The sequence below is a fragment of the Silene latifolia genome, chromosome 11 (assembly GCF_048544455.1).
Source record: "Silene latifolia isolate original U9 population chromosome 11, ASM4854445v1, whole genome shotgun sequence".
Taxonomy (NCBI): Eukaryota; Viridiplantae; Streptophyta; class Magnoliopsida; order Caryophyllales; family Caryophyllaceae; genus Silene; species Silene latifolia.
The window spans coordinates 5,122,645-5,140,742 of record NC_133536.1 but is presented as its reverse complement, the minus strand read 5'-3'; the positions used below and the strand labels follow the sequence as shown (position 1 = coordinate 5,140,742).

General features: G+C 35.7%; 2 protein-coding genes across 2 annotated transcripts; both read left to right on the top strand.

The window, feature by feature from the left end:
* The first annotated feature begins 970 nt into the window (after positions 1-970).
* On the top strand, positions 971-13,608 carry LOC141612654 (transcriptional regulator STERILE APETALA). Its single transcript, XM_074431462.1, has 2 exons — positions 971-1,821; positions 12,208-13,608. The coding sequence occupies exons 1-2, from the start codon at positions 1,561-1,563 to the stop codon at positions 13,387-13,389; spliced, it is 1,443 nt and encodes a 480-aa protein (XP_074287563.1). The 5' UTR covers positions 971-1,560; the 3' UTR covers positions 13,390-13,608.
* A 693-nt stretch (positions 13,609-14,301) lies between these two features.
* Positions 14,302-17,692, top strand: LOC141610755 (uncharacterized). Its single transcript, XM_074429008.1, has 5 exons — positions 14,302-14,438; positions 14,686-14,756; positions 14,890-14,970; positions 15,984-16,027; positions 17,292-17,692. The coding sequence occupies exons 1-5, from the start codon at positions 14,348-14,350 to the stop codon at positions 17,389-17,391; spliced, it is 387 nt and encodes a 128-aa protein (XP_074285109.1). The 5' UTR covers positions 14,302-14,347; the 3' UTR covers positions 17,392-17,692.
* Positions 17,693-18,098: the final 406 nt, after the last annotated feature.

Here is an 18,098-nt window from a genome sequence, read left to right as displayed (position 1 = left end):
TCTTTGTTCACGTACACAAATTTATGATCCACTTAATATTATACAAATCTTGTTTAAGATATAAGCGCAGATATGATGCAGACGGAGTTTGAATCTGAATGACGAGCAACATTCTTTATGACTTTTCCAGTTAAGTTTGATAGCCAGTTGACATACATCTGCTAAGAAAGACTTAATACAAATATTGCAGTTAAACTTAATACTAATATTAAACTTTCTATTCACCCGATAACATCTTATACTTTTCAGGAGAATTACCCTCCAAACAAAGAAGTCGAGAACTGTAATTGTCTGATTGATATAAGTTGGCTCGTTAAGCCCTCACACAATCAGTTCAGTCAAAGCTCGACTCAATCTCTGTCAAATTACAAAGCACAAATTAGGAGCTAAGCTAGACAGCCGACTGACCTCTACTAAGAGAAATTTAATACTAATATTAAACTTTCTATTCACCTAATAACATCTTATCAGAATTACCCCTCCGACCTACAACTATAGTTGATCTGAGTTGGCTCGTTAAGCCATCACAACCAGTTTGGTTACAACTCGAATACTCAAGCTTGGTCAAACCAAATTTGAATAACTGAATCCAAACTCAACAAAACTCGGATTGGAATCTTAATTGATTAATTTTTTTTTAATCTACCTCCCACTTAATATTTCAAGCCGATCTCTTATCTATTTAAACTCAATCTCAGATCGACCCAAACTCAGATCAACTCACCTAAATTAGACCTGATAAACGGGTCAATCGAGTCGAGTACAAGCCGGGTCAATTTCCAACCGGTTCATTTCATAGCTGTAGAGTTCGAGTCGAGTCGAGTCATTTTGGATTCGGGTCTAATTTAGATATTGAGTTCAGGTTCGGGTCGGGTCAATTTACCAGGTCTAAGCTAAACCCCTACTCCTAGTCTCCTACCACTAAACCACCAACAAATGGAGCAAGAAGTGAACTATCAAGTTTAACGTGGCAAGTAACACGTGAGATCATGAACAACTTCACAAGGGAGCAAGAAGTAACTCACACTCTCACTCTCACTCTCACTCTCACTCTCATATTACAACAATTCAACCTCATCTTGTTCTATCTTTTCAACACATTGCCAAAAACACAAAACACCCTCTTTTTACATTACATACATGCTCTTCCCTCTTTCCCCTTCTTTCCAAAATAATTATTCTATAATTTTTATTTTTATTTTTATTTTTAATAAAAAATGAAAAAATGGATTCTATTTCTTGTCCTATTTCATGTGCCTAAAAAATAGAATCTCTCAAACATTTCTCAACTTTGATACATTAACATTTCTCCATTTGGGTCCCCCTATTTTACTAGTAGAAAATTTTTCCTACTTCCACCCCAAATCTTTTAGGACATACCCAATTATTTTCTTGTCCTTTTCATATTATTAGTAGTAATAGTAGAAATCCCCCCTACCCCCACCAAAACAAACAAACAATACACATTCCTTCCTTCCTTACTTACCCTGCAAAACTTTATAAAATAAGCGGGGTGTCCACCGTCGACAACAATATTACTTAAAACCCGTTTCCTTGACTATGTCTTCAAGAGGAAATGGGAGTGAGAGTAGTAGTAGAAGGAGAAGGAGAAGAAGACCACCAACCCCACCACCACCACCACCGCCGCCGCCGTCTCCTCCGCCGTCGACGGCGGAGGAATATGAAGAAATGAATGAAGGAGGAGTTTGGCCTGAACCATTTGTAGAAGGAGTAGCAACACAAGTTGCTTATGATGTTTCTTTGTCTCATGGTAGTGGGGCCCGCCTTTCTGTTGCTCCTTCTCTTGCTCTCCTTTTTCAGGTTTTTAATTTCTTTTATTTCAATTAATTTAATTCTCTTTTTCTTGTTTTTTTATTTTTTTTTTATTTTTTATTTTTTTTTATTTTATGTTTTAATGTTTTTGGGTTTGTTAGGGTTGCATGAGATTAGGGCACGTATGTAGAATTGAAGTTAGACATTAATTGGTTTTATAATTCAGTAATATTTGGTACATCGGGCATATCACGTCATCGTATATCCCAATTAATGAGAAATGTGAAATTATCAACCATTTTGTTAATAACACAATCCAATTGAATTAAAAAAAATGTTGACTAGGGTGTATGATATATCAATTTGTCTAAAATTTCATCAAAACCAATTTACCACAACATTATATAGTAGTATAATTTATGGAATCGCATACAAATTCTTGTGTAAGTCAGTTTTATACCAAAAACTTGTAAAATGAATCTTGCAGATAAGTAACTTTTCATTTAAATGAGTTACGAAGTATTATTTGTATTTATATAATCGTTTCACACAATTGTTGTGTATAGAGGCTTTACAAAAGAAAATGATTGAAATATAGTTTAATGTAGCTCACTAGCTCTTATTGAATGGGACTCATAATATGGATATTAATAGGAATAACAAAGAAAAACTCTCGAAGTGGAATTCCAGCACACGGTACGAGTGAGCCGGTGCAAAACTAACCACTGCTCAAGTTCAATGGGCATTTGAGTGAGTGAGCGTAATATAACTAAATATAGTAGTTGAACCTCAACCATCACCTTAAGGTTTTGTTTGAGATAGTTCATTTATCAGTTATTGTAGAACTAATTAATAGTTTTCGTTGAATTTTAATTTTATGTTGTCATGAAATTGGATTTTTTTATCATTTCATTATTTTGGTTATTCTTGGAATAGGTTTCAAAATTGTTTAATTTAGTGAAATAATAAGGATTTATAATTAATTGTTTAATATTATTGATTGAATTTTTGCATATAGTTCATACTTTTATTATTTAGGAAAGACATGAAAAAATAAAACAACTACTCCATCTTATGTTTCAAGTAGCCCCCCTTAAGAAGGTTGGTTATATCCGTTTTAAATATACGGGTCAAATACTATCCAATATTGATAAATGCGACGAGAGGTTGCCATTCCTGCTTTTTGTCTCATCTATTCATGAACCGGTTTCTTATTTAAGACATATATGTCCATCTTAAATAAGAATTTGCGAAAATGTGTAATTAAGATAATGGAAATAATAAATGATCTTTATGGGTAGAAAGAAAAGTGTCATCATAAAGATCTTAAATTTTATCTTCATCACTTGTCCTAATAATTCATGTCAAGTGTGATAAGACAGTTTCAAACAGTTGCATTGATTTAATTAATAAATAAGGAGTACTACACTACTACGTTATGAAAGAATGTGTCATAGCTAATAAGTTGCTAGGTATATAGGCTAAGCTTGAAGCTATATGTACTTGATTGATACTTTCAAAAGCCAATTGCAATTTTCTGACCAATGCTTAAGCTTTTGACCTTGATTTTTTACTGTATCATTAGTTTTCAAATTTTTATTAATCATCATTCAGTCCGTCTTGTTTTAGACCGTCTTATTTCAGACCGTAATGAGACCTCTCACAAGCGAGAAGCCCATGGGTGGTGGGACACCCCCATGTGCTTTCCCACTCACACCCTAAATGGATTTTTTGTGAGAGGAAATGGTATCCGTCTGACAATTTCCGACGGATATGGCGGTCTGAAATAAGAATTTGTAATCATCATTACTCATGGTTAATCTTAGTTCAGTTGGTCTTGTTTAAGATAGTCATATCTGTTTTAAGTTTAAACGGGTTAAATACTCGCTCATAGTTATTAGAGATATTATATTAGAGATATTATTATTAGGAAAATATACTTATAATATATTTTCTAATAATAATATCTCTAATAATATTGTTAGATGAGACACGCCTTTTGTTATTCCTAAGACAATTCGGTTTTTGTCTCATCTAATTATTTGACCATTTTCTTGCTTAAACAAGAATTTATGATGTTAGTTTTGCTTAAGACCGTATTTTAAGTTAAGATCTCATAAAAAACTTTTGCCTTATTTGAATTAGTTAAGCATGTGTATAATCATAATTATAGGACGGTCCTAACCATGAATTTGTGTTTACACAAGTACAACTTTTCATGTCCTTAATTATGTTTTTTTTTTTGTCATTTGGACTAAGATTTTAGGAGTAGATGATGTGTAAGTGGAAATAAAAGTTTAACATTCTTTAATTTCATTTCGGTTAACAAACACCGGCCTTCAAATCGGAACTCATTATTTGATATAAAAGAGATATATCGACATATGGTAATACTCTATTCGTCTCATTTATAGTAAAACGTCAAAACACGTATGATATATCCTTCTAGACTATAATCGGATAATCACACGGTATTGTAATGGCCTCGTGCCTTTCGTTAATAATGTCCTTACTAACCCGTTTTAAGAGATTACCAACATAAAAGACTAAAATTGAATAACCAATACCTGGATATTTTGAAGTGTGAAAATGAAAGTGCTAGGAAAAAAAGTCTTCTAAGGGAATTAAATATAAAACCAAAAACTAATAAAATAAAGTATTATAATTATTAACGGTTTTATACTTCATTTATATCCTGAGAATGGCAGTCTCTTGTTTCTTCCATACTTGTGGAAACTTCTAATTTTGGTTAATTTTTTGAGTGTAAGGAATGAGAATCTTGGGAAAAAGATTGAAAAGTAATGGAAAGGTTTACTTTGTTGGGCAAATATTTAATATTTTGCTTTTTTACTGCATGAAATTTACCAAAATAGTAAGTAATTTTCATATTTGACTTCTGAAGGTTACTGAATTATCCATATCATACAAGATGCTAGTAATTAATTGAACTTGCTATTTTTAGAATGCCCTAGTAAAACTGTAAGGCAACCCTAATTGTATCATTTTTTGGTGTGCACATTCACTAGGTATACAACTATACATACATGCATAGTGCAGAGATTTTAGGTTGCTCTAATGCATTCACCAAATCCGACTCAATACTCAAACTCGAGTATTGATTCGATCTGCACCCGACTTGAATGACTTTTATTTTATGAATAACTTGTTTATCATGTCTAGCTCTAGTCAACCCAACATGTGTACTTGACTTGGTGAAAAAGGTGAATTTGTTTACAAAGGTAAGAGTTTGTGAACATTTCATTGAAGATCAAAATACTTATTTATTAATATTTATCCATAAAATATTGATAAATAATGATTTTAATATTATTATATGAACATGTTTGTACAACCTACCTGAAATTTTAGTTTTACGATGTCATTATATAAAAATATATATTAATTTTTTTTACTATGAAATCGGATCGTAGGATCGTATTATGATCCTACCTCTAGAAATTTTCAGATGATTAGGATCGTAAGATTCTACAACCATGATAGAATCGTAAGATCCGGGATCGGTCAAACATTTTTAGATCGTAAAAGCGTAGAATCGTAGGATCGAATCGGGATTCTAACAACAATGGTGAACATTATCATTTAATGAAAATAAAATGTATATATTATATTAATAAACCATCGGATATACGTGACAGCCATCATTTTTTGCCATCAAGTTAGCCATCATTTTTTTGCCAAGGTGACATACTCGATCATTATATGGCATAATCCTAAGACATTGTTTCATGACCCGAATTCTATAATTTATTAACTAATCGAGCTTTAATAATGTTTGAAATGATCGTCATTGCAACCAAAGATTAATATTTTTTAGCGAGATTTCAAAAGTTTATACGGATATGATTTTATGATTAATTTTTTTTTTTAAAATCGATTTTTGGATGGGGTTGCTATGGACCATTAGTCAAGACTCACCAGTCACCATGGATCTCCTCAAGTTTGTCATCTTCTTATTCATATGTTTCTTGAGTCTTTGTTCTTCAGCCACTTAACTTGTAGTGGTCTGCTAGTGAGTCAAACCTCTTGGTGGCATGCTACAAAATTGGACTATTAAAGCCAATGCTATACGTATGATTTTATTATTTTGTGATTATATAAGTTCTTTTTATTTTTTAAAATTTTTTAGTATATTTATAATTATATTATATTTTTTTAAGAAAATTAAGAATCTTTTGTTAGATGGTGAGCTTGAAATTTACGTTTTTTTTGGATTCGTGACATAAGTGGCGAGTTTGAGTCGGTCTCAAGCCTATTTCAAGCTAGGTTGGCTCGGTTATTAACACACTTCCAATCATGCGCGAAAGCTCAAGTATACTTTGATTTTTAATATACGAGCTGATCTAAAGCTAAGGCGAGCTCAATATACCAAAATTAGAGTCAAGAAAAAAAAAACATGTAAATGTAGTGTTGGTTTTTTTTTTTTTTTTGAGAAAAGATCATTATCATTAATAAAAAGTCATACGACATCTACAACATATGCCAAGCTCAATCGGATACAAATCGATTACAACCATAGGAAATAAATTCTTGTTCAAAGAATGAAACACTCGCAAATGTAGTCTCTATCATCGATTCGCCGCAAAAGGCTTTCATCCATAAAAGGGTCTCCGAATCTTCCTTGACGAGTATCCATTTCTTCTGACGTGATTGATTGTAGCCATGAATCGGACAAAATATGTAAAACCATATAACGATCTATCCAACGCCGATCTTCCTCACGACTTATTAGAAAACTGCAAACGAACTAGAAAACGAAAGCTCTCAAACTGAGAGGACACCACCGATAGACGGGGACGGAGCCCTCAGAAAGAGAGACTAAACAAAAACGAAAGCGGAAATTAAACAAAAACATAAAGGAAAATAGATTGCATACTATTGATTGAAAAATAAAGCAATTTTGGGGCTTACCATCGATTGATGATCGATGAGAGCCCCGTATAATTGATGGAGGCTAGGGTTTTTAGAAAGAGTTTTTTTTGAGAGATAATTTGGTTTTTTTTTTTTTGTTTTTTGTTGATAATGGAAGAAAACTAGGTTGATCCTCTAGAGTATGACCAACTTATCTCATTCTTTCGAATTTTTTTCCAAATTGGGTTTTTTTAACAAACTAATTAGCAAAATAGGTCGACTTTGAAAGTATTTGCCGAAAATGGGTCCACGTAGGATCGGATGTGGGAAGCTGTGGGAAGAAGCCAAGTCGCTTTGCCGGACAGCGACTTACTTGGCTGCTCTAATCAAAACAAAAACATAATTTTCTCCCTCATTTCGTTCATCCCCAATTAAACACAGAAAATCCCAATTGAAAACCCTATCACAATCACTCGATTTTTCCTAAAAAAACCCTCAAATCAATCAATTATTTCAATTAAAACACAAATTATTAGTCTCTAGGCAATATCAAACAACTATTTGGGTCTTTTTTGCTCAATCTCCATTGAAATCCAAGGTATTATTAGTTTCTTGTTCATTCTCCATTGATGATGTTTTTTACTTGGCAAATGGAGGGAAATAAGAAGAATCAAGAATGCATTGTAGATTATGGAGGATGATCGTGGGTAGGTTTTTGTATATGTTGCAAATTCTGGAATTTATAAGCAAGTCGCTCAGGGGGAAGGCGTCTTTAGCTGAAACCGCTGTCCGGGTAAGCGACTTGCCTTGCTGCCTATGCTATGTGATGAGGTTTGTGATCTTCGAATGTCACCTTGGCTATAGTCGCTGAGCGGGAGAGCGACTTGAAACCGAACCTAGCTTCGGTGATGACGTGGACCCATTTTGGGTAAATACTTTCAAACTCAACCTATTTCGTTAAATACTTTGTGTTTTCGCCCCATTTTGGAAAAAAACTCCATTCTTTCGAATGAGTGAGGTAACTTGAAACCACTAGCTTTCAAACCATCTCGAAAGAGTTGAAATGAATGTCCAATAGAAACTATGAGGTCAGCAACCTTGTTGACTTCACGAAAGTAACGTTTAATGACCTTAGGTATGTTGGGACCCCTTTAAATTTATTTACATTTCAATGAATAAATTATCATTTGATCCGTTTGACTCGGTGATTGAGTTTAAGTCTTCACATACGAGATTAGGTGTCTACATTTTAACGTCGCTTTTTTTTTTTTTATTTCAAGATCCGTTACTACTTAATACGAGTAGTAAATTATTTCAAGATCCGTCACTACTTAATACGAGTAGTAAACGTGTGAAGTGTAGTACAAGTATGTGGGGGGAGAGCAAAGAAAATAGTCAAAGGGTACAAAGGATAAGAGACAGAAGTCTTTGGCAGTAAGATTATAGTAGTAGAGTAGTAGGGTTTAGGGAGACTTAGGGCAGATGGCTGTATATAGCTAACATAGATTCCATTCTCTTTTAACGAGACTACTCTTTTGGCTTTCCTTTCTTGGAAATGAAAGAAATTTTAAAAAGAGATTTTAAATTTAATTAAAAGTGTTGCATACTTGCATGTTGTAGTAATAAAAAGTGTAAGCTTTTTCTTCTTTTCATTCTTTACACTAAAAATTTACTAACAATACTATCTCTGGACCGCATGCTTCCTCCACACTTGTATGTCCTACTAAAACGGCATTTAGTGCACTAATGTACGCTCACTCGTGACATAATATGTTCATCTGAACTAAAAAGAGCATAATAAAAATTTACCCTTTTCAAATAAATGGATTTTTTCATTGTTTATTTACTCAGTTTGCTTTTATTGTTTTTTGACGAGTGATAGAAGCAGATTTATGATGGCATATGACGTTAATAGAATACAGTTGGCAGATTATAGTAGCAAGTTTGACTATCCAATTCCATTAGCAGATTATGTTCAGGTCGAAATCTATTAATTTCATTTAATATGTAGTTTACCAAACATAGCCTTTATTGTAAAGAAATATTAATGTGGGGTCTGAATTTTGGTACTCAAAGAGATATCTCTACCTTCTTACTTTAACCTTACCTTCTTACATTAATTTTTTTTTAATAAGTATTAAAATAGCTTCAATAAAAGTTACTCCCTCCAATCCGATATTTTTTCTTCTCTTTTGATGTGGGCACAGAATTAAGGGTGGGAGTATTATATTGATAAATTAAATATGTAGGGTTTGGTGATAGGAGGGAGGGATAGATGAATAATTAGGAGTTAATAATGAATTGTGGGACACAAACATTAAAATAAGGAATAAAATAGAAGTAAAAGAGTTTGTTGGGGTTTGGTGATATGAGAGAGGGATAAATAAATTAAAAGTAAAAGTTACCAAAAATAGAAAGGGGAAGAAAACCTGAATAATCCGATTTAGAAAATAGGGAGGAATATACTGAATTGAGGGAGTATATATATTGATGGTATATGAAGGCTCTGTTTGGTAAAACTAACTGAAAAGTTAGCTGAAACCTTAAAAGGTAGTAAAACGAAAAAGCTACCCGAAACCACAAAAAAAAGGTAAATCGATAACGTAGCTGGAAATTAGGAATTGATAAGGTAACTGATTATATAAAAAAATGTTTGGCAAATTAACTGAAAAGGTACTTGATTTTGATGAAATGACCCAAAAAGATATGATAATTATTTAATAGTATAGATTTAAAGGGTAAAAACGGAAAATCAAACCAAATCAGGTACCTGAAATCTCAAATGCTACTCTAGGTAGCATTTCATTTCAGGTAGCTTATTTGATTAAATAAGCTACTTGCCAAACGCTTACAAAAAATTAAGGTACCTTAAATTTTGGTCAAATAAGCTACTTTGACCAAATCAGTTTGAAATGCCTTACTAAACGGAGTCAAGTCTTGTACATGATTCAAATCTAAGGTCAATTATAAAAATGTAAAAAACTTATTAAGACATCCATAAATAAAATACGTATAAAATGACGAGAACCCGATATTGGAATTAGACTCGGTAAACGGGTCAATTGGGTTGGGTCAATTCAGGTACCTGAAATCTCAAATGCTACTCTAGGTAGCATTTCATTTCAGGTAGCTTATTTGATTAAATAAGCTACTTGCCAAATGCTTACAAAAAATTAAGGTACCTTAAATTTTGGTCAAATAAGCTACTTTGACCAAATCAGGTACCTGAAATGCCTTACCAAACGGAGCCGAAGTCTTGTACATGATTCAAATCTAAGGTCAATTATAAAAATGTAAAAAACTTATTAAGACATCCATAAATAAAATACGTATAAAATGACGAGAACCCGATATTGGAATTAGACTCGGCAAACGGGTCAATTGGGTTGGGTCAATTTTAGGTCGGGTCAATTCAGGTCTATAGACTTCGGGTCGGGTCGGGTAAACTATTATCAAATTATTTGTTGATAATAATCAGTTTGTAACAATAAACATTTAGATCGGGTTATCCCAGACCGGGTCAATTCTAATTAGGGTTTTGAGTTTGGTGTTCGGGTTGGATTATTAGCTCGATTCATTCGAGTCGGGTCGGTTTTATAATGTTTATTTGGAATTGCACAAATTCTTATTTGTGACGGCCGATATCTATCACAAGCTTGTGACGGGTCAAATAAAACCCATATGAGAGGATAAAGACAAATTATTTGTGAATCCCTATGCATTCTACTTTTTGTCTTATGTACCTATATGGATAATACTTGACCCGTCACTAGTAAGACCTATGGTTGGAATTGATATTAGGGCATTTGGGGAGAAAAAAAAGATGAGAGGAACATGACAAAGGGTGGTACTTGGAGAGTTGAAAAAATTGGTGGCCAATATTTTTTCCACACGCGCATATTGGGAGTATGGGATATGTGTCGCTATCTAGGTCTTTTTTAAATGGGAGAGTGTGATGAGTGTGACATGAACAAGTGAGGAAAGAAGACTGCAAACCCTTTTTCTGACCTCAGGAACCTACTCTTTATAGCCTTCTGCTCCACCTACTACCTACTCTTTATCTCCATTCCCTGCCCTTTTCATACTTTTTGTATCAAATCCGTCTTAAATCATAAAACGAGTCAAATAGATAAATGAGACGAAAAACAAAATGCTTAGAAAATGACGTATTCTTATTCCATTTTCCTATATAAGGTACTCGTAGTATTTTACAAGACGATCTTATATCGTTTCATGGGACTTCTCTATTAAAAAATCAATTTATTATTACAAATGGACATTCTTATTACGTGAGCCCGCTCATACAATAATTATTGCTACAGATAATAGAAATACTTTAAGATGAATATAAAATTTAACTAGTAAATTGCTTAGTCTATGGGGTTTTTACAATGGTCTAGCAATTTTGAGATGCTAGAAAATCAAAAATTACATACTCCCTCCTATTCCAGATAATCGTCTCATTGTCCATTTCCGTCTAGTCGGGTAACTGTCCCATTGTCTATTTTTGGTAAGTGTTGTGTGGTCCAAATTCAATTCCATTTTCGTCTATTCACATAACTGTCCCATTGTCTGTTTTGTGTGGTCTAAACTCACTTTCTTAATTCTTGTGCCATTTTCACAATGGGACGATTATGTAGAATAGGAGGGAGTAAATAGTAAACAAATTAGAAATAGATAGCGCTAGCGTTATCAGATGGTATTGTGTTATTGCTACTTGCACTTTTAAAAATACTCACTACATTATGGAGTGTCAATCTGGTTCAATTAGTCTTGCTAAGACGGGTCGGAGCAAGTGACGGGTAATGCCACTCACAAAACGAATAGGGGGACAAGGTAGGGGCACCTCCATGTACTTCCCTCTCTCCTCTATTTGGGTCATTTGTGAGAGAAAATGGTATCCGTCACTCCAAAGTGACGGATACAGGCCATCACAAATGAGATTTTGTGATCTGGTTTCTATTGGTGGTACTACAAAAGGGTGTAAATGAGTTGAATTGACTTCAGGAGTCCTTATTAAGACTTTAACATAAGTTCGCTCATGTTGATACCAAAGTTGGTTGGTGTGACGAGTAAGAGTTCTCATTTTTTAAAATAATTGGTTAAGGGTTCGATTTCTAATTCCATCGAATGAAAAACGAAATTTGGGAGTTTATCTATTAAACTACCTTCAATACCTGAACGAGATTACCCCAATTGTCGCTGGGAAAACTTGGTTGATTATCGCCAATTACCCCAATACCCTGAACGAGATTATCACAAATTCGGACTTGTTATAATAATCAAGCTTACACATATCAATTTAGGTTGATTAATTTCGTATCCTCCCTAATATGTTCTTGATTTTTCTTTACCTAAAAAAATTGGTTATTAAGAAAATTTTCTACATCCTTATAATTTCTCTTTTCGAAATAGATTGATTGTTTACATTGCCAAAGACCGTATAGTAGATCAGTAATTGTATTCATGCCATTTTGTAGAAGTTAACGTAATTTTCGACACATTGTTAGCTTCAAATTACTTGATTGCACTATCGCGATTAACCGGTTAATTGAATTGTTCCAGGTTTGTTCGACATGGCGAGCAATATCACGTTCAGAACTCTTATGGCAAAACCTCGTACGTATAGTATGGGACCGAACAACCCTACATCACCCGACATGGCGTGACCAATACATCTACCATCATCGGACTGCCCGTAATTTCCGTGTTCGTCGCTGCTCTCACCATCTTCTCCACCCTACTGACCACCCGCCACCTGCTGTTCCAGGTGGCGCTGAGGAGGAAGGTGGGGCTGCTGATCAGCTCCCTCTTTTTTGTCTCCGTCTTGTCCTCTCCAACGACCACCTAGCCGCTGGTTTTTCTGATGGGTCGGTTCGGTTATTCTACCTACCTACCCGACTTCACCTTCGAACCGTCTACCCCCTCCTTCGAGATCGCCTCGGTCTCTACTCGAGAGCTGTGTCCGGTTTGATTCTTGGCATAGGTAATCACCGTCTTGTGTTTGCTTCCCTTGATGGTGACATCCATGTAGTTTCACCGCTTGCGGGCCTTGGGCCCGCTCGGAGGGCCCACTTAGGGGATGTCGTCAATGACGGAGCGTTGGTAGATTTTGCTGGGTGTGAACGGTTTTGGGTTGGACTGTATGCTGGTGTACCAGGTGGGGCGTTCCGTGTATGGGACGCTGAATCTGAGGAGCTACTCTCTGTTGGTGGGTCCCTAACTGATCCAGAATCCGTCATGGGCTGGCACATGCTCACCGAGCTTCGCCCCACTGAGTTTGTAGGTCGGGTTCGAGTACTCTCCAATGGTCTTGCAGTCGGGGTCACTGGCCGTAGATTACTAGTCTTAGACTTAAACGAACATGCAGTCGTAGTAGCCGAAGAAGCTCCACGACGTGGCATCATTGTGGGGTCCATGGGTGTAAATAATGACACCGTCACCACGGTCGACTCACGTGGAGTAGCACGTGTACGACGTGTACGCTCACTAGAGGAAACATGTCGGTTTGTGGTTGCAACTCGAGGTGGTGGTGCCGTATTGCTTAGAGGTTTGATAGGGTGCATGAACGACATGTACGTAATTCTTTGTGTTGGCGGAGTAATACGGGTTTGGGACGTCGAGAATGGCGAATATTTGTATAGTTTGAGGGAAAGATTGGAGGAGGCAAGTGCAGTTGTTGCTAGTGATCAATATGTTGTGGCTTCTTGCAACACAACTATTCATTTGTGGGATTTTGGTGCTTGAATTTCGATATTATTTTTTAGTTAGGCTCGAGTCGAGGGAAGATACGAGTTTCGTACTAATTGAATTTGTCTATTCATGACATGGTATAGTGTTATTTTGTAAAGGTTTTGAAGGTTATTGATTCGCTTGATTTTATTTTGACGTGATATTAGTTGTCTTGTTGTACTGTGTAACAGACAAAATGAAAGGGCGATGATCGTCTAAAAATCGAGATTGTATTAATGTTGTTTAGAGGGAAGCTATAATTTTGAGTGTCACAGTTCAATGAACTTTTGAGTTGAACACTTGAATGTGTATCATGGCAATGTGAAGTATAGTACAGACTACGGAGTAATTAGGAAAACGATATCAATCGTCGATACTGAATGTTTAATCACTCGATTGTATGCGGGTCATATGGTAATACCAGGACATAAATTGTTATTGAATAGTTTTTTTTTTGGTGCATAATTGTTATTGAATAGTTGAAGATCAACTTTTCCAGCTAAATTGCGACGGGTCTGGCTGGCCTGTGCTATTGGCGAGCTCTACTCTCATTTAGGACGTGAACACTAGTCAAATTGAATCACTCAAATTTGATTTCATTTAAGTCGGGTCAAGTTTGTAAATCGAACCCAAATCCCTAATTTTGTACCGTTTATTAAGTCTCAACACTCTTATTCAGAATCTTCATTCATGCTTCAAGAACTCCTGCAAATTACGGGCCCGTTTACTATTAAGTTATACTCTCATTTAAGACTTGAACACAAGTCAAATTTGATCATTCGAATTTGATTTCATTTAAGTCGGGTCAAGTTTGTAAATCGAACCAAAATCCCTAATACTTTACCGTTCTACTAATTCTCGATACTCCTATTCGGAGTATTCTTCTATGCTTCAAGAGCTCCCGCAAATTACCGGATGGTTTTACTAAGTCTTGACTAGTCTTGAGGTTCTAAACCACCCTGAGAAAGTCAGAATGACAAATCAAGCACTGCTCAGAAACCTCCATATCAGACGACAAAAAACAATGGATCCCCGAGTATGGCACAAAGCTGCTGCTCTTTCAGGTACACCCCTCTTCTCTTACAGCAATTATTGCTTGAGACGGTCTTAAACTGTGAGACGGTCCAAATTTTAATCACCCTCAGAAGGTCAGAATGACAAATCATCCATTGCTCAGAAACCTACAAAAATGGACCGTCTCACCCTGTAAGACCGTCTTATTCTATAATTTGTGGTTCCCTTAATCTCTTAATCGTGTTTTGGATGCATCAATACCAACAATTTATACATTAAAATGCTGTAAAATTTCAGGAATTTTAGCTGTTGGATTAGGTGCATATGGTGCTCATGGATTCAAACCCAAAGATTCAACCTATAAACAAGTTCATATTATAATTACCCTTTTCTTATTTTCCTCTAATTCTTGTAATTTGATCAATTTCAGGTTTTTTTGGTGATTATCTTGATTAATGTCAATGTTATTTTTGTGATTTTTTTGGGTTTATTGTTGCATAGGTTTGGCAAACAGCTTCTGTGTATCATCTGATGCATACTGCTGCTTTACTTGCTGCACCCATCACTAAATATCCCAACACTGTATGTTCTTATTTGTGATCTGATTAATTTTGATTTGATTTAAATTTACCATTTTCCAATTTGGTTGAAATTAGGTTAAAGGTGTGTCCTTTTGGTTTAAAGGCGTGAACTTTAGGATAGGGTGAGAATTCAGGGTAGCGTGAGAGGTGAGTTGTTTAAGTTGAATTCGGTTAACCCCAATTTGGCTGATATTGGTTGAAATATTAGGTAAAAGGTGCTCCCGTTTGTTGAAAAGGCGTGAACTTTAGGATAGGGTGAGAATTCTGGATTTAAGGGGAGTTGTTCAAGTTGAATTCGGTCAACCCCCGCGAATTTGGCTGTTATTGGTTGAAGTATTAGGTCAAAGGTGCACCCTTTTGTTAAAAAGGCATGAATAGGGTGAGGATTCGGGGTTTAAGGGTGAGTTGTTCATGTTGAATTCGGTCAACCCCCGCGAATTTGGCTGATATTTTAGGTTAAAGGTGCACCCTTTTGTTAAAAAGGCATGAACTTTAGGATAGGGTGTGAATTTGAGGATTAGGGGTGAGTTGTTCAAGTTGAATTTGGTCAATTGCCGCTGATTACAAATCTGTTCTGTCATATTCTGTCATGGCGCTGGCTTAGATGTATATATAGGAGTAGTAGCTAATCTATTGAGAACGGATCGTGTTTTGGTTGTGGCGTATTCATATAGAAGTAGGCACACTTGATTGTAAGATAAACTTGTACTGTATAAAACTTTCAGCTCACTTTTGTTAAACCTGCATACTCATATTTGTTCAAGTGTATTTTATCGTGGCACTGGCTTGTATCTATATTGTAGATCCTCTATTTAGAGTGTATCGGGTATTGGATGTGGCGTGTTATAGTAGGCAAGCTTGATTATGAGATAGTCTTATACAAAACTTGCTGTTTCTTGATACCTCACTTTCTTCTGTTGTTGGTTTTTCTCACATGAGACTAACTCTTGCTTTGGCGTTTTGTTTTATTATTGCTGTTTAATTTTGTTGTTGGCTGGCTCTTTTTTTTTGCAGTTTGGAGGTCTCATGACTGCTGGAATAGTCTTATTTTCTGGATCGTAAGTCTTTCTGCCCCATTTTCTTATGTTCGCCGGTGGTAGATTTATGATTATTCTTCTGGAATAAGAAATTTTTCGTTTAGGTGTGATTTTCCCCCCTCATTTGCGATTGGTAATGTTTGGTTGTGGACGTCTGATAATTATACAAAGACGTAAATAAATTTTTGATCTAGTATCTCACGAAGTTTTAGATGGCTATATATCTTCGTGCAAGATAAAAAAACGCTTTAGCTTAAATGGGTAGGCTAGTCGTCATAGGCCTTATACTCCCTTTAAAATACGGATCATGTTGCTTTAGTACTTGCGTGTACATTCTCTACATTTCATTAACAAGCACGTATGTATTGCGTGAGATTACATTATCTTAGACATAAGTATAGGGGCCCGTTATCTTACATAACTACGAGGGAGAAGATGATCAATGATGGATATTTCATTATCTTACATAACTATAACGGAGAAGATGAAAAATCTGCATCTTTTTCTTTTCTTTTTGCAAAATAAGGATTTCGGAGTATGACTAGCTTGCTTAGAATCTGTATGTAGCTCAAATTTTCCCCGGTGTTGCCGTGTTGCTGATCACACCATCTTAGTGGTGAAATGTTCTTTTTCGAAGTAAATTGTCTTAATCAAAATATTGTAGTGCTTTGTGATTATTGCCCAAGTTGTTCTCTAGCAAACAAATGAACCTTAAGCTGCAGTGTGCGTGTAGATAAGGCGCACTGGAATGCTTTTCTATTTTCTCTGATAGACTTTTCCTTCTGAAAAGAGCGGTAAATAGCTACCACCGATCTAAACATAGGCAACGAGATCTTATTTCCACAGAATATAGATCGATTGAGTCGTAAGGTTTTGGAATTACTTGGGAGTTTTGGACAAAGCACTCAGCAACAGCTGAGCGGATCCTAAATCAACCTTCAAGTGTTACGGTGGAACTTGAACAGTGGGATGTTAGCACAAGCGCCGACCTAGGCAGACTAATATTTCAAAAGATATGGCCTGACATGAGTCAGCACTATGGCCGTGTTCGCTGGCAGTGCGGCACCTCAAATATTTGCAGTTTTTTTATTTATAAAAAGAGGGGTTAAGTGGACTTTTGAAGCAAAGTCGGGTTTGTGCAGTTTCTCTTGGCGTATGTGTATATTTTCTGTACGAAATTGCACAGTAGGTGCAACCTGTTAGGCCATTTCCACCCTTGCCTGCATGAACAGAGCTGCCTGCTCTGGCTGGATATAACAATTCAATCGATTTGATCATATCGCAGGTGTTATGCTGTGGCTCTCTTAGAAGACAGAAAGTACTCTAAATTAGCGCCAGTAGGAGGCTTCGCTTTCATCGCTGGTTGGGCTTCCTTACTTTTCTGATCATACAAAAGTAAAAATAATACCCACGGCCATGGATGCATTCTTTCAATACACTTCCGAATGTGCACACCGTTCATGTAGTAGTACCCGAGGTATGTTTGCCCTAAATGTGAAGGCAGTTTCGACATTACCAAAATTCTTAGTTACTTCCAGTTTTTCTTTCCTGAGCATGGATATAAACCCTTGAAGTTGTTTTTTTTTTTTTTTTTTTTTTGGCAACTCTTGAAGATTGAAGTCACAGATAAGTTCAGCTGGTTGTAATTTTCTTGTCTTTTTTTAATGATATCCCGTTACTCGATAAGTTCACAAAATTTTTCCATGAGACGGTCTTACAAGAGACAAGGTTGTCTCGGGATTTTGGGGCCCCCAGTGCGAATGCTAAATATGGGGCCCTATAAAACATTTTAAGAAACAATTTTTTTAAAAACAAGGCAAAAAAGGATCATAAATGTAACTGCCAAGTCTTGAACCCAAGATGTAATGATTAGAAAATTAATTGCTATCCACCAAGACACTATCTTTCATTGAAAATTTAGTACACTACATTTATTTATTCTTACATTTACTATGATTTCTGGCCCAAAAATTTGGGGGCCCTGTGCAGTCGCACGGGCCCAAAGACGGCCCTGACAAGAGAGTTACTCTTGAAAAGTTATCCACAAGCAGTTAGTCTTGCTGAAGACGGGTCGGAGCAAGTGACGGATAAT